The sequence below is a fragment of the Centroberyx gerrardi genome, chromosome 8 (assembly GCF_048128805.1).
Source record: "Centroberyx gerrardi isolate f3 chromosome 8, fCenGer3.hap1.cur.20231027, whole genome shotgun sequence".
Classification (NCBI taxonomy): Eukaryota; Metazoa; Chordata; class Actinopteri; order Beryciformes; family Berycidae; genus Centroberyx; species Centroberyx gerrardi.
This window is the reverse complement of record NC_136004.1, coordinates 29,863,782-29,890,114: the sequence shown is the minus strand read 5'-3', so window position 1 is coordinate 29,890,114 and position 26,333 is coordinate 29,863,782. Positions and strand designations below refer to the sequence as shown.

The window sequence follows — 26,333 nt, the reverse complement described above, 5'->3', positions numbered from 1 at the left end:
CTTAACTACTTCATTTCTCTCCATCAAGCCTTGTGCTCTACATTCCCAAACACCTCTTACTTCTCCTCCGTCTCGCCCCTCATTTCTTTTTTCATTTCTTTCTCGATCTCTCGGCCTGTTGTACATCCTTAGATGCAGGATGTGTGTGTCTGTGTGTGTGCGTGCACGTGTTTGCATATGCACCTACACTGCAGAGTGTGTGCGTGTGTGTGTGCGTGTGTGTGTGTGTGTGTTTGCCTGTGGTTTCTGAGTGATAAAAATACACCATTCATTCCTTAATAAAACACAAAACATTGCCTCAATAATGGATGGGCTGTGATGGAGGGCATCTGCAGAGTCGGACGTAAAGCTTCAACAAAGATCACGAACACACACACACACACACACACACACACACACACACGCACACACACGTCTGATCTGTGAGTCAGTGGCAGGGAGGAGACAGAGGGCATGGATGCACATCAGACCTATTTCTAATCCTATTTGCGGTTTTACGTTTCATGGTCTCAATTAAATAATCTAATGGATTAAAATCGGGCAGTAGATCATAATTCACTGGTTTTTTCGCTGGCACGCCGCCATCTTGCTTTAAACCAGCCGACCTTGGACCGACTGTCATGTTAATACATTACTACCGATGGGTGGAGGTGACCATGCCCCTTTGGGACTTGCACACCCAAAATGCCACCGATGTGTCAGGAACACGCTACAAAAACACAGGAAGAGTGACAAAAATTGGCTTCTGGTTGCAACAAACAAGGGATGCTGGGAAAGTCTGGGTGGGGAAAGTGAATGAGACGAGCTCTACCACCGACTCCCTCGATCAAGGCACTCAAACCCCAAATGCTTGAGTGGAACTGCTCACTGGTTATACTGGGCAGCTCCCAGGTGTGAGTGTGTGTAACTGAGTGTGAAGTAAAGTATTGCTGAAAAAGAGCAGATGTGCCAAGTAGGGCTGAAAGATGTTGACAAAAAATCGAATTGCGATTATTTGACACTTGACAGAATATTAAAATTGCAAACTGTGATTCATATCATCACAGGTTTTTCTTGTCAGAACTCAAAGATAATCAAAGATTACCTGCAGCTCTAAAACACCTTGTTCAGAAATCCATTTTGGATGCAACTCTCTCTTAAGCAATTAATTGCAGCCTCTGGGATTTGGAAATTGCATTTCATTTTGCAATTTCGACTTTTTTTTGATTAATTGTTCAGCTCTAGTGCCAAGCAAATAAATCTTCTCTGGGTAAGAAAAGTTTCTATAAAGAGGTATGACAGAGGTATGTATTAATGTATTACTTAAGATATATACAGTATATCAGTGATTAAGGCAGCTGTGAAGTTTTAATGAGTGTGAGACAGCATCATTCTCTTCAGTCGCTGTCTGGACATGAACCAGACCGTGTGCAAACAGGCCAGAAATAAAATATCACTCCACATCCATCGAGTGTTCTCCATGCCGAGCTTCAACTTAAAATTAAACCAGCGGTTCTCAACCTGAAGGTGGGGACCTTTCCCAGGAGTCAGGAGATAAATCAGGGAGAAGAAATTGTGATAAAATCTATTTTCTCAGAAAATAATGAATAGTTCCAGCCTCAAGGGTTAGATATTCAAGTAAAATAGAGAGGGAAAACACAATTCATCATTTGGTTTCCAAGTTGGCTATTTTGTGCCTTTAAACCTGAAACCATGAAACACTTGTTTTGTTTTTTTTTTTTTTTTTTTTGGTGGGGGGGTTGCATGCCAAAACGGTTGAGAATCACTGAATTAAAGATATACAAACACACATCCATTCCCCTGTCCATCTGACTCATGTAATGTCACCATGTAATGTTATGTAAATGAAGCAGCAGATCCTTTTGTTTTCATTTATGTTACAGCCACAGGTGAGGTGCCACATTATAATAACTTATTGTTGCATGTATTATATGTGTGCGGATGGTAGAGCAAGGCATTAACACTGCAAGAGTCAGGGGTTCAATTCCCAGTGTGGCCACCCGTGCTGAAAGTGTACAGACTCTATACTGTAAGGCTGGTGAGGTAAAAGTCCACCGAATGGCATAAGTTATGTATCGTAGCCGACTGTCATTTTGGGGTTGCTAATACAGACTGTGTTGTATGTTTTTTAATTCGGTGGTAATGTGTCCAAAACAAATGTTGAATCTTGGATGCGAGTGGCTGCACATGTTCTCTCCTCAGCCATATTGCAGCGCTGTGACTGTTCTTCCTGCTGCGGTGCCGATGAGACAAGCGTGGCTCTGAATTGCACGGTAACAGATCCCATGCTCCTGCTCTCCGGGCTGCGCTCCGGCCTCGGCTCTCAATTCAATTTCCTCAATTCAAGAAGCTTTATTGGTGCGATAAGATCACCCTTGCATTGCCAAACTATCATTATAAAATGCAACATCTCACTGGAGACTAAACAGACAAGCAAACAAACACGCAAACACATGAATGGAGACTAATGGCAATCATGCTAACATATAGGAACATAATGATTTCGACTTGACTCGCTGTTCCACTGGCTGCCTTCCTTGTTGTGCGGCAAGTAGCTCCCCTTCCCAGTACATGCACACACACACACACACACACACTCCAACCCCCTTCTCCCGCCCGCCCACCCCCCTTCCCTCCATCATCCCAGCTGTGAAGTGTCATCAGAGATGACTGACAGCCAAGCTGAGGCGATATGAATATGAATAGGACTGTGAATATGAATATGCAGATGAGGAGGGGAGTGTGTTTGGCTGCTGTCTTCTCCCTCAGACAGATCTGTCAGAATGTGACGGCTGCCGTCCCTCGCCCTCGCTGCTGTAGGATGAGACCGGCTCTCTTACTGACCTAATGGGACAGGAAATTCAAAATGATTAAATTCCACCCACCGGGACACAACCACTGTCTCAGGAAAAGGAAACAGGGTTTTCACGGCTGAACACCCAAAACTGCAGCGCCGTACCATGTTGCCAGTTGTGAAGTTGTAGGTTTTATATGAGGTTGGGATTGTTGACAAATCTGTGATGGTATTATTTTTTGGAATTTTTATGTTCGCCTACTGCTACGCCATGAATTAACCACTAAAAATAAACTGTTGTCTAGAAAGTAAAACTAATGGCATTACAAGAAAAAATACAAGAAAATGCTTTAAAAAATGTAATTTTGGGGCAGTTATTGTTAAATAGGTGGACGTTATGGTATGGAGAATAAGTCAGTAAGGTGAAAAAGTGACTCAAAAGTGACTTCATTGTGACTTTAAAAGTGTTCAATTTGGATAACAAATTACTAACGAATTGTTAACTAAGACAAATTATTCATTTAATTTCTTAGCAGTTATGATACAATATATAAAAGATAGATTTGTGAACATGTCATCAATAATGATTTAACAATATATATATTATTTACTAGTAATTAGTATGCAATATACAACATTAACTAGTTGTTATACCACCATTACAGGATAATTAATAAATATTAAATAATGAAATTCACCATTTGTTAGTGATATTTATTGTGATGTGTTACCAGAAGAAGTGGATGCTGCCTCTCTCTCAGTCTGAAGTGGTTTTGTCATTAGTTCCTCTGTGTTCTTGCAGCCATTCTTCTAGCTTCCACATCGCTGCTGATAATAGAAACCTGTGGCTGAACGTTTGCATGGTGGTTACCAATGGTTACAGGGGACAAATCACTGTGTTGAAGGAGTGAAAATCAAAGATTATAATGTTATCACCTGTTCCTTCCTGAGAAAAGCTGGTGCCTCATTATGCTATAAACTGTTCATGTTTCACAGCACCACTTCAACACCTGAATTTTCTGTCAGGGAGGAAGAGATGATCTTAAATTAATAATCCACAAGTCCATCCAGTTCATAAAGCTTTTCCACTGTCTGTTCTAAACAGCCGCTGTCTGGTAGCTCTTTCCTGGGAAAAATCCTCTGCCGCACAGGAAGTGATGCGTTTTACGTTTCCGGTTTGTTTGTAATAAACAGAAGAAGAAGAACTGGGTAGTTAGCATGAGCAGCGATAGCCACCATGGCTGAACAGACAAAGAAAAGAGAAACTCAAACTGCATCAACAGAAAATCCAAGCTCCGCCCACACTGTTTGATTGACAGGTGATCTCTGGGAAGGGCAGTGCAGAAACACCACAGCAAAGAGCGCTAAGCAAATAAAAATAAATAAAAAAAAGGGCTCAAATTGTCATATCTAGATCAGGCTCTACCTTAAAATGTATCTAATGTTTGTTTGTGTGTGTGTGTGTCTCTCTGTGTGTGTGTGTGTGTGTGTTACAGTGAGATCAGTCACCTGGAGTCAGGCCTGGTGGTGGAAATGTGGAATAAAGGTTTGATCTGGGACACCATGATCGGCATGGCACTGATACCGCTGGACACCATTCGACAGTCCGACGAGGTAACCCCCCCTCCACACACACACACACACACACACACACACACAAACACAAGGCTTGACATTAATGTCACGTCGGATGTACTTTTCTCTGACTTGTGAAATGTTCATGTGCGTTTTAGTTGGAAAAAAACAAACAAACATGGAGGTGATGAAGCAGAATTATAATTTCTGATTTCTGTCTTGTTGCTCATTTCTTTCAAAATCAGGGCAGTTATCAAACAATGTTTATTGATTCCAATTTTGGTAGATGAGTCATATATAGCATAATTTGTTTCTACTATCAACAAGAAAAAGCAATGCTATTGTCGGCCATCTTGACTTCAGTCAGTACTCGACTTGGTGGGACATAATTATCCTTTTCTACTCTAAAAACTACGCAGGTTGCTGAGAAATTAAACTATCTGGTGAAATTCTGAATTCACAAGCCACTGGCACCATTTGACTTTCACACATGACGTTTTCACACATATTTACACACTGCCCATGCACAAACAAAACCCTCTCCCCCCTTCTGAGAGTTGCTCATTAAAACACCATCTTTACCTGTCAGCTTAGTCAAGAAAAACATTCTCACAGGTTGCCAGTTAGAGGCGGTTGCCAGATTCGTTTCAGCGTGCTGCGGGCAGGCTTGTCTCGCCTCTAGACCTCATTACTTTTTTTTTTGGAGAGTTTTAAAGCGCGACAGCCTCTGTGTAATCATCAGTAATGCAACCCCCAATATTTGACTTCTCCACTCAGTTTGAAACAGTAAATGCTCGCCGCCGCTCCATCACAGTCCCACTGTCAGCGTCGCTCCTCGCCTCTTCATCTTTTCATCTCGGCTCGGCTTTATTGAGTGGCATTTTCTCCCTGGCCCACCCGCGCCCTCAATTTCCATGTTGATGCTTTGATTCGCAGTGAATGAAGGTTTCTTTCTTTCTTTGTCTGTCTCTATCTCTTTTTCTTGCTCTCTCTTTCTCTTGCCTCTCTCTCTCTCTCTCTCTCTCTCTCTCTCTCTCTCTCTCTCTCAGGAGGGTCCGGGGGAGTGGACGTCTCTGGACTCTGAGGTGTTGATGAGGGAGGATGAGATCTGCGGTACAACCAACCCAACGCCGCACCAAGTGCTGCTGGACGCCCGCTTTGAGCTGCCTTTTGGTATACATATGCACACACACACACACACACACACACACACACACACACACACACACCTAATAGAGAGCTTTCAGGTGATGTGATGCACCTGGCGGCCATATTGGAGGTCCACAGCTCTTGGGCAACAGTGGCTAAAAAATGCTGATGGCACTTCTAAACATACAACTTGACCGTCTCATCAGTATTGAATACAGATGGTTAATTTCTGTGTTGTTTTTGGGGAATTGATTATTTCGCCACTGATATCTGATCACTTTTGTGTTTAGATGTCAGCTTGTTAGCTAAGTAACCGTATTAACTGGCCAGCTAGCCATCATAGTCTTGTTGTCAACACATCTGATTTGCACACTAGCTAATGTAACTATAGAAACCTAGCTTTAGTAGTAGTTAATAGTTACATGTTTACTTTAACACTGCTAAATTATCCTGCTGGCTAATTAGCTAGCTAACAGTTTGTTCAGGTTAACTGAGCTGACTCTTCTGAAGCTATAACTCATAGTGTGTAGAGACTAGGGCTAAAGACAAGACAGGTTACTGTGTCACCGTAAGCTACATTTGGAAACAAATCCACCTTATCACACTATTCACTTTTAGTTAGAATATTACTGAATGGATCTACAGCCACACCACAACAAGCGTTTTCAGGTAACTCTCTTTCTCTACCTTGGTGGTTGTATATTTAGCCATTATTTGTGCACAGACCTTCATGATGGCAGCAGCCATGGTTGCAAAGCCTTTATGAGCATCTTAGGTTTCATCACAGAAAAATATCTCTACATCCCTAAGGAGTTCCTTGATGCACCCCTATATAGCAGATGCTTGTGGAAGTACTATTAGGGATGAACCTTTTATGAAGGGGTTCTTTATGGAGCGCACTATCTGAAGAACCCCTCATATTCCTCCTTTTTTCCTTGTTTAGAGTGTACCTTACACCGACTCCAGTTAGCTGCATTTTGTTAGCAGTTTGTGTGTCCTGGGCAGGCTCTTCATCTCAGGGGTCTGTCTGGAGTGTCTGAAGTGTCTGCTTCCCCTCTGCGTCGCCTGGCACTCTATTTCAGTGCTTCACCCTCTCCTGATGTCTAGGTGCCGTTGGTTGATGCTGCTGGCCAGTTGTCTTGACACAGCAGCCAGGGCCTGAAGATGGAGATAAGATAGCGGCCTTCCCGTTTTAGCCAACTTTGACAAATCCCCCAGAAAAAGAAGAACAAAGTCATTGACATCCACTATGGAGTATGCTAGCTCAAATTAACAACGTCATCACACACCCTGTCTGTCAAAGAAGCATTTTTTTGTGTCATTTTTGTAATTGGTTGTCTCTTTTGGAGCGAGATGTTAAGTCCCCTCAGGAGTTTTTTTAGTTCTTGACTTCTCAGTTTGGATTTCTTTCCCTCTCTCTTTTCCCCAATGTTTTTATTGTTCTAATCTAAACTAAACCAGACTAGACTAGACTAGACTAGACCAAACTAAACTAATCAATATGGAGTTTCCTCTGTTTGGTGGTCATTTTGTCACAGACAGACAGACACACACACACACACACACACACACACACACACACACACACACACATGCCTACATATGCCCAGTATACAGCCTGGCATTGCAGACTCTGCATTTTCTCACATTTTCCCTCTTCTCTTCTTCTTCTCTTCTTCTTCTCTTCTTCTTCTCTTCTTCTTCCCCATCTTATCTGCCTACATTGGGCTTGGGGGGGACGTGCGAGGTCCCTGAGGTGGTTGTTTATTCTATTTCTGGGCCTCCAAAAGGAAACCTCCTCATCAGCTATTAAAGACACATGAATATGAGATGGGAGCACTTCCCGCAGGGAGAGGACAGGACGGGATAGGATGGGACGGGACGGGGAGCGTGGAGGAGTGCCGGCTGAGGGGAGGGAAGGGTGGAGCTACAGTGCCTGCCTCTCTCTCTCTCTCTCTCTCTCTCTCTCTTTCTCTCTCTCTCTCTCTCTCTCTCTTTCTTTCTTTCTTTCTCTCTCTCTTGAGTTTAACTCTTTTTGTCCAACTCGCTCCCTTGTGTCTGTTTCCTGCTGCACTTTCCCCTCTCTCGCCTCCCACGTTCACTATTTTGCTCTTTCATTCTTCCTCCATCATTTACTTTCTCTCTTCATCGCCTCTTTCTCTCTCTGGCAGTTCATCCATCCATCCCTCTGTCCATCCCTCTCTCCATCCATCCATCCCTCCATCCATCCATCTCTTGTGTCTATGCTTCCTGCACTTTCCCCTCTCTCGCCGCCCACGTTCTCTCTATTGCACTTTTGGTCTTCCTCCATTATTTACTTTCTCTCTTCATCACCCCTTTCCCTTTTTGTAAATACATCCATCCCTCCATCCCTCCACCCATCCATTCATCCCTTGTGCTTATGTTTCCTGCATTTTCCCCTCTCTCTCCACCCACATTCTCTCTTGCACTCTCTTTCACGTCTTTTACCATCTCTCTTTTATCTCCTCTCCTCTCTCTTTCCACCCATACCCAGATATCCCAGACGACGAGGCCCAGTACTGGACCAGTAAACTGGAGCGGATCAACACCATGCGGATACATGACGAGGTGAGTGGACGGGCTTTCCCAAGGGCATCTTGGCACCAAAGAGAATATTGGTACCATCCGAAACTTACTGCAGGATGAAGAGAAACAAGCAAAATAGAATAGACTTTTACAAGCCCTGAGGGGAGTTTATCATGCGTCAGCCAGCAATGCACAAAAGCATTCATACATACTGTGTACATTCATTGCATGAGTTAGACAACAGTTAATTCATTCATTGCATGAGTTATAAGTTATACAGCAGTTCCTCCAGAAATCTCAAAGAGGACCTTAATGCTATGATGCTAATGGGGAATCACAACTAGGACAGACTTCTCTCTCTTCGCCTCCTCCTAAAGTTGGGAAGTTGAAGAGAGTTCCTGGTGTTGTAAATGTGAACTTGTGATTTCAGTTGAAAGTTAATTGTGCAGGCAGTACAGGGGAAGGAGATTCTGGTTGCATGTATACAATAATAATCTAAAGCATAAGAAATGAAACAAATATGTGTTTCATATACGGTGGTAGCCATTGCAGAAGTCTTCTTTGATGCATTTATCTTGCATCCATCCTGTGTTAACACTGCAGAAAATCCTATTACAGTAGAAACAAAGTATATTGTAACACAAAACTCTCGTGTCTCTCGATCAACAAGTTACCAGATCCCTCACTGTAACTTCTTGAAAAAGGAAAAGAGAGCAAAACCTTGAACCTTTCAAACAATTCATTTTGGGGATGGAGACAAAGTGCAGCAGCAGTAGTAGCAGTAGTGAAAATTGTATAGTGGCTACTCCTGTAAAACTGATTAAAACTGAGCACTTTTGGTTTCATGGGAACAGCAAAGTATAACTGAAGAGTTCTGTTCCAAAATAAGATATCCATTATTGAAAACCCAAAATCTGTTCTTACAAAACGATTGCTCATACAACATTAAAGTACATTATGGGTTACTAAAGTTATGAGTCATCCTAAGACCTTTGTGTTTCTGAAATTTTGAGTCATGAATTTCAGGGAGCAAGATTTTTCCAAAATGGATGTTTTGCAATTTGGTATGAAAAAATCAAAAGTCTTGTCTCTGAAGTTGTGTTTTTTGTATAAGTCTGTTTACATTTGACAGTACTGTCAGTGTGTTTTGTCTTGTTGTGCAACTGTCCTGTTTCTAAGCTCTTGTTATTGGGGTTTTCCTACAGAGTGAGATTCTGTACACCTTTAAAAGGATTCTCCTGAATTTTTTATTTTCACTTCATGTTGTATTAAACTGTGCTGTTGTTAGTGATGTTGCAGGTTGTGTCAGCTCACAGCTGCCACCTGATGGCAAATTTATATCACTACATCATTTAATAAATAAGATTAACTACAAAGACTACTAATATATGCTATGCCATATCTAATTCTCCTCCTCTGTTTCTCTATCTCTCTCTCTCTCTCTTTCCTCTCCTTATGTGTTTCTATTTCTATTTTCTCTTTCATGGCAGTATCCTCTACAGGAAGAGGTGCAGAGAAGACGAATGGCATCTGTGCCCTCCCAATGCTGTAAGTCTAAACTTTTTAGTAAAACATCTTCACTCCAAAACACTCTCATGCTAGTTTCCATGTGTTTTCTATGTGTGTGTGTATTGTTGTTGTTGGTGAAGGTGACGGTGGTGGGTGGGGTGGTGATGGGGCTGCTTCCCACATTAATGTGTCATTTAACACGTAATGACTCAAACTCGGGCCTACAATGTTTTTATTCTTCCTTCCGTCATGTGTTTCATCAACAGGGAAGGACATTCACTCCAGCCACCAGCCAAAAACTGGTAAATTTTGGCAGTGGCTGGTAAGTTTGTCTACTTAACCTACTTGAACACTGAGTTTGGAAAGTAGCTAATGATGATTTTAACTGGCTGTTAAAATAGTGAAAGTGGCTGGTGCATTTTGGGATGCACCAGCCACTGAATGGTGAATGAAAAACTTGGTTTCCTTCCTGTTCATCAGTAGTTGAACTCACACTGACGTCTTTTTGAAACTATCTTTTTTCAGTGTACCTTTGGTGTTCTTTTCCTCATTTTTTTTTCTCATTATCATTTTCCCCATAATTGTTCTATTGCATCTATTGCTGATCACTCGTACTGCGTGTGGAATTGACCAAGTCATCAAGGGATGATGAGTCAACCATTTGTTGTTATCCATCTCATATTGCCATTATCATCCATCATTTCCCAAGAGCTTTGCTATTTACACATTTTGGGGTTTTCAATCCCATTACATGTTTTAAACTCCATTCAGCATCACCAATTACTTTAATACTCTTGGTCTAATTGTTCTGTAATGAACTTCACTTTCCTTGCTGCCTGTTTCTTTGAACACTTGCCTCCATGCCACCAGGCAGTTGGAGTTATTTCGGATGGAGCGAACAGCAGAGTACGTACATGGGTTCTCTCTTTCTGTGACATTTGTCAATCTTCCCTCTTCAATAAGGCACAGCGCTCTGCTTTGCCTCTCTTTTTGATGGACGACCAATGCATGCTGGGTCCATATCTTTAATTTATGTCTCCCCTGTAATTGTAAATTCACCTGCTTTTGTGTGTTTCTGACCGGTCTGGGTCTTGTGGATATATTTTACCTTGGCATTTGGAGTGGCATTGTTTGTTTCTATGTCCAAAACTGATTTCTTGTTGACTATTTCATTGCATCTTTCATTGTCACCTGCTCAGCTGTTCGTGTTCTTTGTATTTTTTGCCTGCTACCACAAGAGGGGGCTATGTCCAAATTTTGTATTCCTTATTCTCATTGTTTGGAAGTCTCCCTTTCAACCATTTAGTGTACCAACTGTCTGCTTCTCAGCAGATAGGTAAGACTCTGAGTATGAGCAAATATTGCATATCATTAAAGTACATCAGAGAAAATTTGCTAAGTTATTCAAGAGTGCTTTGCCTGGCCTATAGCAGTAATTTTCAGCACAGACTTTTTACTGCATGCTTGCTTAAATTACTGCTGCATGTTTTTCCATCCTCAGAGGAATTGTTTAAAAAGCTGTTGGCTAGTTGGTTGAGTTTATTTAGAGTTACAGTATACCAATTTGGTTCTGTTGTATATATCCAAGAACGAAGTATCTGCAGCACTAATGCATGATGGAAGCTGGATAAATGCATGAAAGGGGACTTCTTCAATGGCTACCACTGTAATTTGACAGTAATGATGAGCAGTGATTAGACCACCTACTGATTGGGTCTACCAGAAGTGAATTAGTTCTTGATTGAGAAAGAGATGAGGTTTTCATTACATTATAGTCAGATGAATCAACAAGTGCAGAGTTTTCTATATGGAAGTCTATTGGAGCCGTTACAGTTCATTTGTCCTGTACATTTTCAGAGTGAGTACATATTCATTTGTTTTAAAAAAAAATAGCTAAACAGTGTTTTGCTGAGCTGTTGCTGTTGCCTTTCACCCAGCTTTGGATGACCATGATAGCGCAGTGGATGACCGTGATAGTGACTACCGCAGTGAAACTGGCAACCGACCCCCACGGTACCACAACACCTCCCAGACCAACTCATCTGTGCACCAGTACCCCATAGGCCGGAGGCTGCATCATCATCAAGCCCTATCCAGAGAATCTGACTCTATACAGAGCTATGAGCTAGACTATAGAGAAATGAGGGGGCCCAGGTAAACACACACACGCACACACACACACACAACACTTACACACTCTGCCTGTAATAGAGTAATTTCATTATTGCAGTACCACTTGGGCAAAAATGTCAGAAGCATATTCCCTTGGTTGCTCTAATGTGAGAGCAGATACAGGATTAGAGGCTAAGAGTCACAGTAACTGCACTCAAGGGGCTCCTAATACATTTTCCCACTTGCCTGACTCTTAACCTTGGCTTCTGAAATTATTTTTATTTGTTATCTTTGTAGAAGAGCAAGGCTTCCAGGAGTCAGGTTGCCAAAAGTGACATAAGCCATTGATGGTGGTTTTTGAAATACTTGGCTTATTTCTGAAAAATAGTACCATTGTCTGTAGAAAAGTCTGACTTGAAAACAGAAATGTCACAGCTTGAGATAGTTGTCCTCTACCACATGTACCACCATACACACCACCACATTCTACTGTATGCAGTAATTATTTCAGTATATGTGGTGATGTAAAATTAGGGTTTGAATTTATTATAAAATATTTAATACATTTAATGTTTAATCATTTTACAGGTTGAAAAATATACTAATATGCACTATAAAATTCTGTAGACTATCACACCAAATAGAAACTTGTTTCCTTCAACATTAGTGCACATGCAATCCTCTCATATTTTGGTTTCTTCTTTTCATTTGCTGTTCTTTACTTGCATTAATGCTCTCTTTGCTTGATCTGTTGTTTTTAACGCATGTCTATTTTTTGTCTATTTTTCTTTCTCTGCATCATTTTTCCACTGCTTCCTGCATGGCACTTCTATTGTTATACCTAAATCCAGGCGATCAAACCGTAAGGGTGGGATCAGAATAATCCCTGTTGACTCAGGTATGGGTGTGGAGGACTGGGAGAGTAAATATAAAGTCCCCGACTCAGGTGTCCTAGACGATTACTTGGAGGCTGAGCAGAAGACATGGGAGGAAGAAGATAAAAGCATCATCTACCGCATCAGCGACAGCCCTAGTGAGTCCAAAGGTAGCAGGTTCTATCAGACAGTAGAATGTGATGCACTGTCCCCTGAGGATACAGAGGAGCTGGATGACACTGACACCCCCCGCAAAAAGAGGCATGGCTTTGCCAGTGGAGAGGTACGTTTAGTTTATAAGGAAGCAGGCAGCTTTGAGGATGAATCATCCCCTCCTGAAATTGACATTATTCCATCAGTCAAACAGCTACGACAGCAGACAGACAGAGAAGGGCTACTGTATAAAACTAGATTATGGGCCAAAACTGCAATAGAGGACACACTTGAGAGCTACGCAGCCTTTCGAGAGGAGGAGGCAGCTAGGGAGGAGGCTGCAAGGATCAGGGCCAGGAGTGAGTATGGCTCAATTGGTTCAGATGAGATGCAGTTTTCCTTTGGATCTGAGGAGGAGCTAGATGACCTAACATTCATCGAAGGGGATGTCACTTATGAATATGAAAGTTACTACTATCCTGACAAGCATATTTCCCCACAAGGAGAACAAGGCTATTTAAGTAAAGGTAGAGCAGGCCATGGACAAGATCCTATGCTGTCTCCTGTGAAGGAGCCAAGTGATGAGTACGTAGATCCAATGGATGAACTTCAGAACCTAGTTCACTCAGTGTCTGAATACCTGGCTGTAAAAGAGGAGGAGATCAACAACTATGAATCGATGCCTAAACCAATTAGGAGAAAACTCCCCGCATTGCCAACTGATGCCAAAGAAGTACAAGCTGAGGACAGTAAGAGCAATGAGGCAAAAGATGAAGTTAAGGAGGACACGGGTGTTGTTAAGGAGGACACGGGTGTTGTTAAGGAGGACACGGGTGTTGTTAAGGAGGACACGGGTGTTGAGCAGGGCATAGCTGGAGTAAAGAATGCCATGAGCTCATTATTCAGCACTATCACAGGTTCCAAGCCCAGCACTGAGGCTACTGAGGCTCCGTCCAGTTCCCCTGGACCACCACAAACAGACTCTGGCATTTCAAAACTGCTCTCCTTTATCCCTAAGCCTGGTACTGAAGTCACAGAAACCTCTAGTACTACTGCGACAGATCCACCTACCGAGTACAAGCCGGGAATTTCAAAGCTGCTTTCATTCATTCCTAAAAGTGGTGGTACTACACCCCCAGTAGCAATAGTTCCTCCTGCCATTCAAGAACCCACAACAGAAAAGAAGTTTTCTCTTCAGTCTCTTTTGCCTTTTCATTCCTCTGAATCCAGTCGGACAGCTGAAGATGATCAAGGGTCGGCACAAGTTGGGGCTGAGGCACAAGGCAGTGCGTCCACTGCTAACCAACCGGCATCTGTTGTTGAGTCCATGTTAGGAAGGCTTAGTCCTATGAGACTTTTTTCCAGTGCACCACCATCCAGAGAGCCATCACCTCAGCCATCAGAACAAAGAAGTGTATCTTCTGCAAGCAATGAGTCCAGGCAAGGATCCATTGACAGAGCCAAGAGTCCTACAAGTGGTGGGTCGCAAGCAGAGCGACAGTCATCAGGTGAGAATAGACCAGGTTCAGGAAGTGGATCAGTTGATCTTTTACCAGATATAGGAAGTGGATCAATTGATCTTATGCCAGATACAGGAAGTGGATCAGTGGAGCTTCTTCCAGAAACTGAGTCATCTGGTGAGCTGCCTGATATTCAGCAAAGAAGAACTTCTGCAATTTCTGAGCCAAAACCTGAAGGCAGTGCAGAGGACACAGGATTCTTCAGTCCTTTTAAGAAATCTCTCTCTACCCTCATATCAACAGCTCCTCCTGAGAACCCCTTACAGACTGACACAAAGCCTGCAGAGGAGTCATTTTTAGGTAGCAAACTGAAAATCCCATTTTTCTCCTCTGAAAATATCTCCACGCCACAGCCACCAAAAGCAGAAGGGGGCATGCTCTCAGGGATTCTTAAGTTTGCCTCCGGTGAAGATACCAATGCCCCAAAAACAAGTGCACCCCCCAGCCCTGCAAGAACTCCCTCTCCGAACCGTGCTGCACTTCTTGAAAGTGTACCAAAAGGGAACACAGAAACTGGGTGGTTTTCTAACCTCTTCAAGGTAGCCCCAAGCGAACCTGCTAAAGAACCTACAAAGCCACAAACAACTCTCACTGTCATGCTGACCAAGCCTAGTGGCCAAACAGATCCACATACTGAACAAATGGTTCCTGAAAAAATAGACGGGACAGATTGTGGATCAGAAGAAGTATCTCAAGAGCAAACATTGTCTGAGAAGGATTCCCAGTGCAAGATAGATGCCCAATCTCAGCCTGAAGTAGATGCCACATCTAAAGACCAAGGTGCTCTCATGCCTTTGGAACATGCCAAATCACAGACAGAGCCACAAGCCCCACAGCAGCCTCAAGGCATTCTCTCTGGATTGTTGAAACTAGGATCAACAGAAGATGTGTCTGCTGGCAGTAAAGCCCAGGGAGGGGCTAGTCAGCCTCAACAGGGTGGGCTATTTTCAGGGCTGTTTTCATCAACTCCCCAATCTTCTCCCCAAGCACAACAGAGTTCTGCAGCACAACAGTCAGGAGGATTGTTGTCTGGATTTTTAAAATTTGCCTCTGATAGTGTTGCTGCCCCTGCAAATCAGCCACCATCGGCATCACCAGAAAGCCAAGATGGCCAAGTTCCACCTCTAAGGCAAGGCCAACCTGCTACAGCACCAGCTGCAGCTCAACCACCCCCTGCACAACCTGGAGGAATCTTATCTGGATTCTTAAAAATAGCCACAGACACTGTGGCTGGGCCTCAACCTCCTCAGCCCACACCAGGGTCCCAGCCAGTTACAGCTGACCAGCCAGCCAAAAAGGAAGGGCCTGAACAAATCTTGGTTGAAGATGCTACTCCTCCGACTCAACCAACAGGGCTTTTGTCAGGATTGCTTAAATTAGGTTCAGCAGAAACCCCTCCACCAGACAAAGGTCAACCTGACCAGCAACTGAGACAACCAGCAGCCCCAGATCAACAAACAAACCAACAGCAACAGCCTGAACAAATAAATCAAAAACCATCTCCAAATGCGGCAACAGCACCACCACAATCTGATGGATTGTTTGGGGGTTTGTTGAAACTCACAGAAACAACAACCCAGCCACAGCAAGGTCCTCTGGGTGCACAACCCAGTCAACAATCTCAAGGGAGCATGCTGTCTGGACTTTTTAACAAGATCATCGAACCTTCTCCTACCCCACCTCAGCCACAATCAGCACCTGGTACTCAAGAGCCTAACCAAAAGCCACCACAGCAAGCTCCTCCCCAGCAAGGAGGGTTCTTCTCTGGTTTTTTTGGCACGGGGGGCCCAGACTCTGCTGCTGCAAGCCAAGCCCCTCTCTCACAACAACAGCAACAGAGTGGCCCACCAGGGAGCCAACCTAATCAGCTGCCAGGCAACAGACAAAACCTGCAACGACAAAACCAGGTCCCACCACAACAGCCTCCTAGTAGTCCTGGAGGGATGCTGTCTGGATTGTTCAACAAAATTGCAGATGCCGGAGCCCCACAGTCTACAGCAGGTGGTCAACCAGGGCAGCAACAGACACCAAGAGTAGGACAAAAGACACCCCAGCAACCACCCAATCAACAAGGAGGTTTCCTATCTGGGCTATTTTCACCAGGACCTGCCCCTCCAGCACAGCAACAGCCACCTGGTAATCAACCAAACCAGCAGCAACCACAACACGGTAACAGACAACCCCTGCAGAGGCAAAATCAGATTCCTCCACAACCTGTGGCTTCTGCACCTGAGCCACAGCAGGGCGGACTATTGTCGGGACTTTTCAATAAGTTAGCATCTACTGACAATGCACCCCAACAGCCCACAGTCCAGACAGGGCCTCAACAAGGTAATAAGCCAAATACTACTGGACAAGGTCAATCTGCAGGTCAACAGCCCCCCCAACCCAGCCAACAAGGAGGATTCTTCTCTGGTCTTTTTGGTCAGACACCACCACAACAGCAGCAACAGCCAACCAAAATGTCAAGTCCTCAACAACCAGCAATCCAACAGCCTAGTCAAAGTGGAGGCTTGCTTTCAGGTTTTCTGAAGCTTGCATCTGGTGAAAATGAACCTCAGCAACAACAGTCACCTCCGGCATGTCAACCACCTGTCAAGGCAGTGCAAAATCCACCCCAATCTGAATCAGGGGGATTGTTATCTGGCCTGTTAAACAAAATTTCAGCCACTGAAGAACTGCCATCCTCACCTGCTGGTCAGAGCCCTCAACCAACACAGCAACAACAGCAGGCACGTGCAGGACAGGGGCGGCCACAAATTCAGAGAGCCAAACCAGTGGAGCTACAGTCCTCCCAGGACGTGGCAGCAGACAAGGATTCAAAAGTTCCAGCACAGAAAGGTTTCCTCTCTGGCCTTTTTGGTGTTACGGCAGAGACGCCGATATCAAAGGCACAGCAGACATCAGTCTCCCAACCTGGGAAGGAGGAACCTAAAACCAGCACAAGTAGCACGTCTCCTGGTTTGTTATCAGGCGTTTTCAAAACGGGCCCCAGTGACAGCAGCACTTCCACTCCTGGGAAGGAAACAGAAAAAGGCCTTCTTGATCGTTTACTACCAAAAAGTAAAGAAGATATCCCTGCAAGTACCACTACAGTCACAACTAGTGTAGTTACAGCTACACCTGTTCTTATCTGTAAAGAACCTCCACCATCTCAAGTTTGGCAAGATCCTACAATTTCCCCAACCCAACGTTACCTTGACGAAATTCAACGTCTCTTGTATGGGACAGCAGAGCAGTATGGTTACCAAGATCTTTTATACAACTTTGCAGAACATGGTGTCATTCCACCAGAGCTCTATGAGCATCAATGTCTCATAGAGGCTCTTCTTTGGCAGCAGCTCAATGATTATGCCCTCACTGAAGCCCTTGCTACTCAAGTTCAGGAGCGCTACCAAACGTGCCAAGGGCACATTCCGGCCACAGTTAGAGCACCCACATGGGATAATCATGGATGGCTAAATCCTAAAGAAATGGACACTAGTCAGTTCAACATACCGTCACATCCTTGGAGGAATGCTGCCCCCCAACTTTTTGAGAGCCAAAATCGCTTTCTTGAGCCAGATGAAGATCTTGTTTTGTTTGACATGAGTTGCAGAGACAATAAACCCTGGAGCAGCTGTGACCATTTGAATGATCTTGATAGTAACAGAAAACCTTGGATTGTGGGAGGGAGTGCTCTAAATCTGTCTACAGAAAAGAGTAAGAAAAAGTTGAGTAGATGTCAGTCTCTTACTGAATACAGCATACAGGAATTCACCCAAGTAGTTGATAAAAGTGGTCTTGGTAATGCTGTAACAGATAAAAAAGAATTTGATTTAAAATCAGCTACCGAGTTTTTAAAACAACTTGCGACAAAAAAGGGCCCAATGGATTTAACACGAGGTGCTATGGATTTAAGTAGGTCTGCAGGAGTTAATGGGAATGCTGATGAGGATATGCTTTGTGAGGACTCTGAGTGGTATCAACAATGGCTTTCTCTATTGGAGCAAGGGTTGTGGTGGCCAGCTGAGGCTGGAGATTGTGGATATTATGTTTATACGGATGAAGAATTTATTTACTCCCTTTTAACTGACAGAGCTGGTAGACACCTCTATGCATGTGCTGCACCAGAGGATGTGCAAGCCCTTGGAAATATTACCGAAAATATTGCTAATGTTCTGAAACAAAACGAAAAAGACAAAATGACCCTCTGTGGTTTTAAAATTCCCCTCTACAGTGAGGAAAATGGCCTCTGGATTCCAGGCCAGCAACGGAACAATTTACCACTCTTGAATGCTCCCATGGACCTTACTTCAGCATTTAGAAAAGGTGATAAAATAATGAACATGAATTTGGAAAGTTTCTCTCAAATGTTTCAGGAATCTGTATCTTCTCAAGCAGAACAGCCTGTAGACTTCACTGTGTACAAACTTAAAAAGATCAAAGTGGAATCGGCGCAAAATGGTTATAGCTGTCATGAGGGGCCAATGGAGGCTGCTGATCTCACTTTGAAGACACTAAAAGGGGGACATGGAGGGCCATACTGGAAGAATCAGGGGATAAAAGATATCCTCACACCCTCATCCACTACACCTGTGGTCTCTCCAAGGTCTTATTCACCACAAATTTCTTCAAACAGGCGTTCTCCAATTCCTGAAATTAGGATTGGGCATGTAGATGATACACCTGCAGACCAACTTAAACAGAAGTCAAGCTCCATTGTTTCAGCTATCGGAGGAATGGTTGGAAGGCCCTCTGATGTTGATGCAAGTAAAGCTGCTGCATCTAAAATACCAGGGCCTGCACAGTCAGGAAGGAAACTCCCTGCACCACCGGCTGCTAGTAAAACATCTTCAGCTACTTCAGTGCAGGCAGCTTCTGTTAGGAGTTTACCCACTGCATCTGCTGCAACTGTGGCTTCACCATCCGTTTCACCCCAGAGACGCCAGCTTGCAAAGCAACCATCTCAGGTTCATAATCCTACAGTCATACCACAGGCAAACAAGACCTCAATCACAGGAAGGTGTGAAATCAACAAAGCCAGTAGTACTTCAACAGTGGACCAAAGATCTTCCTCACCTCAACAGCAGCCACAGGGTTCATCTCGGGAACCTACACCACAGTTACATATACTCAATGACACCTCAATGACATATAATGAAGTCTATCTTTACCGCAGAAATGAGCTCTGTAGCACTCCTATAGACTCTCAGCTGGGCAATAGAGTCCTAGATTTTTCTGCCACTGTAAATAAAGACAAAAACGTAAAACAAAAGGATGCAATAGATGCCAATGTGGAATCTTCATGTAAAGAGAAAGATCAAATTGTTGACTTTACAAAGTATAAATTGAAGAGATTCAAAGAGAAAAAGCAGGAGGAGGCTAAGCCAAATATTGATTTGACTGACAAGACCACACTTGGAGCTGTAGATCTTACTAAACAGATTGAGGAGGATGAAGTTGAATTGACTAATTTAGAATATACTGTTGTGGGCACATCACTGGGAAGTCCAAGTGCTTCACTTCTTAGAGCAGTTTCTCCTCAGACCAACTATAAGCCAGATGACCAACACAGCACATCAGTGAGAAGATCACCCAGACCAGAGATTAGGGTTGACCTACCTTCTACAATACATAACCTGACACCACCCTTATCCTGCAGGACTTCTCTATCAGTTCAGATTAAGCAAACTGATGTAGCAGCCTCTGTCAAGGGTGCAACAGATATGTCCCCCAAACCATCTCCTACATCCTCTAATAAGTCATCAGAGAGTTCTGACCCAAATGTAATGTTATCAGCAACAAGAAGATCTTCAATTAATTCCAAAATAGGGTCTAATCTCCATGGAGCGCTTGAACAATCTGCAAGACCTGAATCTCATGGACGACAGCTACAGCATTCCCCAAGCCAGTCTGTACTTGCCTCACCACTGGTAAGCCCTGTTATGAGACAGCAGGTAGAGTCTCAGGGGCAACATTTGACTTCGCCGTCCAATGTTCACATGCAGATGCAGCACAGCCAACCTGTGCCTTGCTCATCAACAGTAAGGCCTGCTATTAGACAGAAGATTCCAGTTGATAGTAAGAGGGCAATTTTTGCTCAGGCACCTTCTTCCAACAAGCCTAGTGGATATGTTCAGCCATATCAGGAAACCAGTGCTCCAGCAAACTCGATTAAAGCTACAGTAGATATGTCTGCCAAGACACCATCCCAGCAGTCTCAGCAAACCATGACACCACCAGAGAATCTTGTTAGTGAGGCATTGTCATTGACAAAGAGAAAACCATTATCTTCTGAGGAGACAAATAAAAGGCCTAGTCGTCATGGATCAATTGATCTCTCGTGTAGAACTGAACCATCAGAACTTCAGGGACAAACAACAGAGCATGTTCATTCCCTATCTGTTGATGAACATCAATATCAGACTATTAGTGGTGCTCAGATAATAAGCCCTGTTAAGAGAGAGCAGATGCTAATTGATAGTAGGAGGGCAGCCTTGCCAAGAGAGCCATCTCCTTTAGGTCAGTCTATTGATTCCATGACGACTTCTAAGCCCTCCCAGCAAGCCACAGCACCAGCCAATACAATCAAGGCCACACTAGATATGTCTTCCAAATCGGCCAAATTGAAAGAGATGGCTCCTGAAGTGGCAACAGATAGCACTCTTTCTGAAGCTATACCATTAATGAGAGGCAAGCCAAGTGCTCGTGAACTTGCAAGGAAAAATTCTGTTGGTGTTCCACTAGTTGTGGATATCCCTTCCGAAGAGCCCCTTGATGGCTTGAAGAGCAGTTCTCCTACAAATGCACAGCGGGGTTTTGGCAATAAGAGCCAACGCCAATCAGACCCTACTCTATACCAACAAACATCTCTGCAGAGAACAATAGGTGTCCTTGCTCATACAAATCAGTCACCTGCCATTCAAGCATATCAGACATTATCCACCCCAGCAAAATCTGTCACAGCAGCAGCATTGGATATGTCACCCAAGCCATCCCAAGCCACATTGGAAACGTCATCAACAGAATCAGAGTCTACTCAGAGTGAAGCAGTATCACTTGTGAATAAGCCAACAGCACGAGCAGTTGCCAGAAAAAATTCTATTGGTGTTCCCCTGGTAGTCGAACTAGCACCACAAGAACAGAAATGCCAGAAACAGCCTCAAGTCATGATCCCTGTACAAACACTGCAAACCCTGGATAGAACCAAAGTCCCCAGTCCTGTTGTACATCAACCACTTCCTAGCTGTATTCCAGTGCTGTGCTCCAGCGTTAGTGAGTCCAGGAGTGTGTCACAGTCCACCACTCAGCCTTATCCACTAGCCTCAGCTCCAGCAAACTCTGTTAAAGGTACATTAGATATGTCTACAAAAGTGTCTAAATCAGATACAGTGCCAAACTATTCAGATCCAGTGTCACTGGTAAGGGCAAGGCCATCGACGTTTACCCGTGCTCGAAAAGACTCTGTCGGTGTTCCACTGATTGTGGAATCACCTTCCTTCCAAGAACAACCTAAAAGGCAACAGACACTGGTAGGAACTCAGGAACAGATGCAACAAGGGCTTGTAAACAGTGGCTCTCGAGGAGTGAATTCTGTACAAGACCACCAAACACATCAAACACCATCAGCACCAGCCAACTCCATCAAAGGCTTTTTGGACATGTCTCCTAAACCACAGCAGAAACCAACTGAAACAACTGTTGAGCTCTTGTCAACTGGAGCTGTGCCACTGGTTAGAAACAGGCAGAATATAACAAGGAATAGTTCTGTTGGTGTACCACTGATAGTGGAGCAGTCTTCACATCAACAAAAGCTTCAAGTGCGAAGAATGATGCAGCCACTAAACTCAGTCCAAGACCTAAAACAAGGAACACCAGTAATGAGTGGAGTCAACACAACTGAGACACTACATCAGCAGATACCTACGTACCATAGAAATGGGGTCTTTTCAGTTTCAAGTAATACATACAAGGACACTCAGCCACACAATAAACCCATGGACTTCTCTCCAAAAGAGAGCCCAAATGCACCCCATATTTTGAGTCATTACATTGAACCACAAGATGGACAGCCTATGGATTTCACCAATATTAAGGCCAAGAAAGAAATGCTTGAAAGAAGGCAAACTGGAAGGCCATTGGGAAAGAAAACACTCCCAGGTATTATTGACCTAACTCTAGATGTTCAAAACAAAAGCACCATTACCAAAAGTGATGAAGGTGCGAAAGATCTTTCCTCTCCACACGTGGCTTCTCTCTCACAAAGTAATATTTATCATCAGCAACAATATATACATCCAGCCACTCTTACTGAGGTCAGAGAAGATATCACAATTTCTCTGACTCAGAAAACATTACCATGCAGGGATGCCTCCACTGCCAGACAGGCCAGTGTCCAACCTGGCATGCAATGCAGAAGGCAGTCAGAAACATTGACAGAACTGAACTTTTCAACAGTGAATACTTCCATTCCTGCTTCAGTGCCTATTCAGAGGATGATACAGCCTGCTCACCCTTTTGCTTCTCAGGCTATGCAGGGCAGAACATCTATTACTTTCTCACTAGACAGTTCTTTCCAACAGGTCAGTGGTTCACATGCTGTAGAGTCCAAAATGCCTGAATATTTGCCTCCAAAACCACCACAGCTACAAACACAGCATTCAATCCCACAGCTATACCAGCAAGCGGACGTGAGAGTTGACAGGACCCCAGCCAACAGTAGACCTCAGCCAATGGTTCCAATGTTGCAAAAACAAGATACAAGTGTCCAACATGACATAGCCCCTAGACCCAAAATTCTCATCAAACAACCAACAGTGGGCAGCTTTGGGAGCTTTGAAGAAAGCCCATTGGAAAGTGGAACAATGACAAGTCATGGGCAGTCGTTGCCTCATTCCACTACTCAGCGACTCTGTTATAGATCCCAAATTGTTCCTACCCCACAGTCTTTGAATTTGCAGTCATTTCCTGCTCCCACTATTCAGCAAGTATATGATGATAGATCCAGAGTTCATCCTCCTCCACAGTCTTTGAATGCACAGCCAATGCAGAGCAGTGCAACTACAGTCTATAATAATGCAAAGCAAACTGCTCAAGTGCCATTACAGTGTGGACCAAGTCAATGCCCAGTTACTGTGCAACAACAGTCCATATCGACTGCACCCTTAAGCACTGTGGCTTCAGTCCAAGGCACATCAGAGATAAGTGCACTCATATCGCAACCCACCACACAACATGATCCAACAACTCCAACATCAGTAAGAAATGAATCTCTGGACCGGAGCTTCAAAGTTGAAATGCCAAGCCCACAGATACCTCCAAGTCAAACACCAGTAGGATCCCCCTCTGTTAAGGGTTTGGTTTCAATGTTCAGTGGTTCACAGCCCTCTGTCATGACAAAACCAACTGGGGTCATGCCCCAACATACTCAGAATCTATCTACATTTGTCGATTACAAGACACGGGTTACCCTGACACAGACTCCCGCTGTTGCCCATGTTGCAGGTACCACTGTTAAGGAAATGGTATCTGCATTTAGTGCATCTTCCGCCCATGGAACTATTGTCCCAGCAACTCCTCCTGTTGTTGAAATGCAGGGGAACATTGGTATAAGCCCACAAACCATAACTCCTGTACTGTCAACTTCACTGCATTTCCCTCCATCACCTGTTCAGGACCAACCAGGCTCTGCTTATAAATTACAAGATCGAGTTTCTGATGAATCACAAAGCCTTGCTATATCTCCAACCACAGAGAAATCAGTCACTGGCTTTATTTCTGCACCCAGTGAATCTAGCCCAATGGCGGATACAATAGTTGGAGCTGTACTAGTTGCTTCATCACCATCAGAATTGTCTAAGGATCTCTCTATAGCCTTGCAGTCAGAGTCTGTTCCAGTGAAATCTCTAATTAGTAAATCACAAGATAAAGGAATATCAAGGATATCAAGTCCTCAAATTTCTACTGACCAAACACCTGCAACCTGTCCAACTATTGAGATGCCACCTCAAGAAATTCTGAGTAGATCCAGTTTAGAGTTCTCACAAGCACTGATATCTACATCCATTACCACAGAGTCTACTGTCGCTAGAGAGGATGTGGTGATAGCTGAATCAGACATATCACAGCAGCAATGTTTACAGGACACTAAACAAGCTATATCCACAGGGACTCATGTCAACACTGTATTTGGTGAGGTCTCCACTGTAGGCAACTTATCGCAGGAGAAAATCAGTCATCCAAGGTCAATGTACATTGGCATTGGATGCTCAGAAGGACCTCCAGCTGACACTGAAAATGACCAAAGTGAACTAAGACCTTACATTAGACTACCCCATATTTTTGTCTCAGCAGCAAGTTCACCAGAAGAAGAGACAAGTGAACATGTGCTCACTGAATCAAGCAAGGCAGAACAACCTCCAGTTGTCAGTGTTTCTGAAGTAACTGCACCCATTGCAGTAACACTCCCTGACTGTAAAGATTCTTTACCTGATGAAATAAGTGCACAATCTGATATTTGTAAGGATTTAAAGTCTACTGAAATCAGTGGCATAGAACCACCCACAGCATCAGAGGTGCTCAAGACTTCCATACCAGAGAAGCCCCTTACTGTGACTTTGGTGGACCCTACACATGAGGATGAGCATGTCTCACAACTCATCCTGACCAAGACAAATTCAGTCATAGAAACTTCACCTTCAGAAACTGAACTAAAAATAGACCCTTTGATGTCTGGTGAGCTGTCATCCAAGGAAGAAAACTCAACAACTCAAGAAATAAAACCACTTGAAGTTAAGCCTCTCGATAAGTTGTCCAACCAGGATGAAAGCAGAACTTCAGAAGTGGAATCACCTGAAGGAGTCCAACCTCTTTATAATAAAGCTGAAAAGGATGTCACCCTATCTTCCACTGAGCCCTGTCCTGTTGAACCTCCTACAGCGGAAATCACAGCCTCTAATGATGAGACTTTAGCTGCCAAGGTTGATCAACCTGAAGCTGAACTGCCTAAAGAGCAACCGGGCAAAGGCTTATTTTCAATGTTTAGTGGCTCCACTGCAGCCTCACAGCAGACTTCCTCCCAAACTGGATCGTCAATACTTGGTGGAATTCTTCCTGGCTCCTCCACCAAAGACACCCCTGGAGCAGGCTTGCTCTCTATGTTTGGTGGATCAAATACCCAACCTTCACCTGGACCTAGAGGTCCAGCACCGTCAGTGTATGCCCCACAAGAGCCTCCGGGAAAAGGCTTGTTCTCCATGTTTGGTGGATCCAGCACTCAGCCACCACCTGGTACAGGAGGCCCCACTGTTGGGAGTATGCCACCTAGAGGTCCCTCACCCAAAGAACCTCCCGGAAAAGGCCTATTTTCAATGTTTGGTGGACCTGCTCCTCAGCAACCACCCAGTCCAAGAGGTCCTCCTGGGGGTGTTGATCCACCAAGAGGACCTGCCACTGGATCTTCTATATTTGGTGGCATCCTCCCAGGTTCCACTGCACCTAAAGAGACTCCTGGTGCAGGTTTATTTTCCATGTTTGGAGGTCCTAATGCCCAGCCCCCAGCTGGACCTAGGGGACCCCCACCTGGGCCTAGAGGTGGACCACCTGGACCTAGAGGTCCGGAGCCTTCAGGAAAAGGGATGTTCTCTATGTTTAGTGGACCAAGCCGGCAGGTATCACCAACACATCCAGCAGCCTCTAAACCACTGGAACCAGAGGGTACTTTCAAAGTTTCCTCTGTGTTCTCACTTGGTGGAAGTTCCGATGTAAACAAACCTAAAACTGGGTTTGGCCACCTTGGAATGTCTTTTATGGAGGACAACAAAACAGAGACAGAAATCATTGCCCCTGAACAAGTAATACCCCCAGAAACAAGAGCTATTTCACGTGAGGCACAGGATCATCATGTTGAAACACAGGCAGTGGAAAATATACCCTCTGAGGCTGTTCCTACATCATCATTTAAAGAGGAGCTCCAAGTAGATCAGCGTGTTGACGCTCAAGACTCCACTTTAGAAAGTAGCATACAGACCTCTGAAAGTAGTGATCCATTTACAGATCCTCAACTAGGGGTGGAGATAATGGCCAGAATAGATCAATCAGAACATCTTCCGTGTGCAG

General features: G+C 44.1%; 1 protein-coding gene across 1 annotated transcript in view; it reads left to right on the top strand.

The window, feature by feature from the left end:
* LOC139915138 (protein unc-13 homolog B-like) overlaps window positions 1–26,333 on the top strand; it is a 188,117-nt gene that overhangs the window by 48,592 nt on the left and 113,192 nt on the right. Inside the window, exons 4-8 of the mRNA XM_078285327.1 lie at window positions 4,291–4,408; window positions 5,419–5,542; window positions 8,034–8,107; window positions 9,556–9,613; window positions 11,512–11,728. Of these exons, the coding sequence (XP_078141453.1) occupies window positions 4,291–4,408; window positions 5,419–5,542; window positions 8,034–8,107; window positions 9,556–9,613; window positions 11,512–11,728 (591 nt within the window). The remainder of the gene's footprint in view (window positions 1–4,290; window positions 4,409–5,418; window positions 5,543–8,033; window positions 8,108–9,555; window positions 9,614–11,511; window positions 11,729–26,333) is intronic.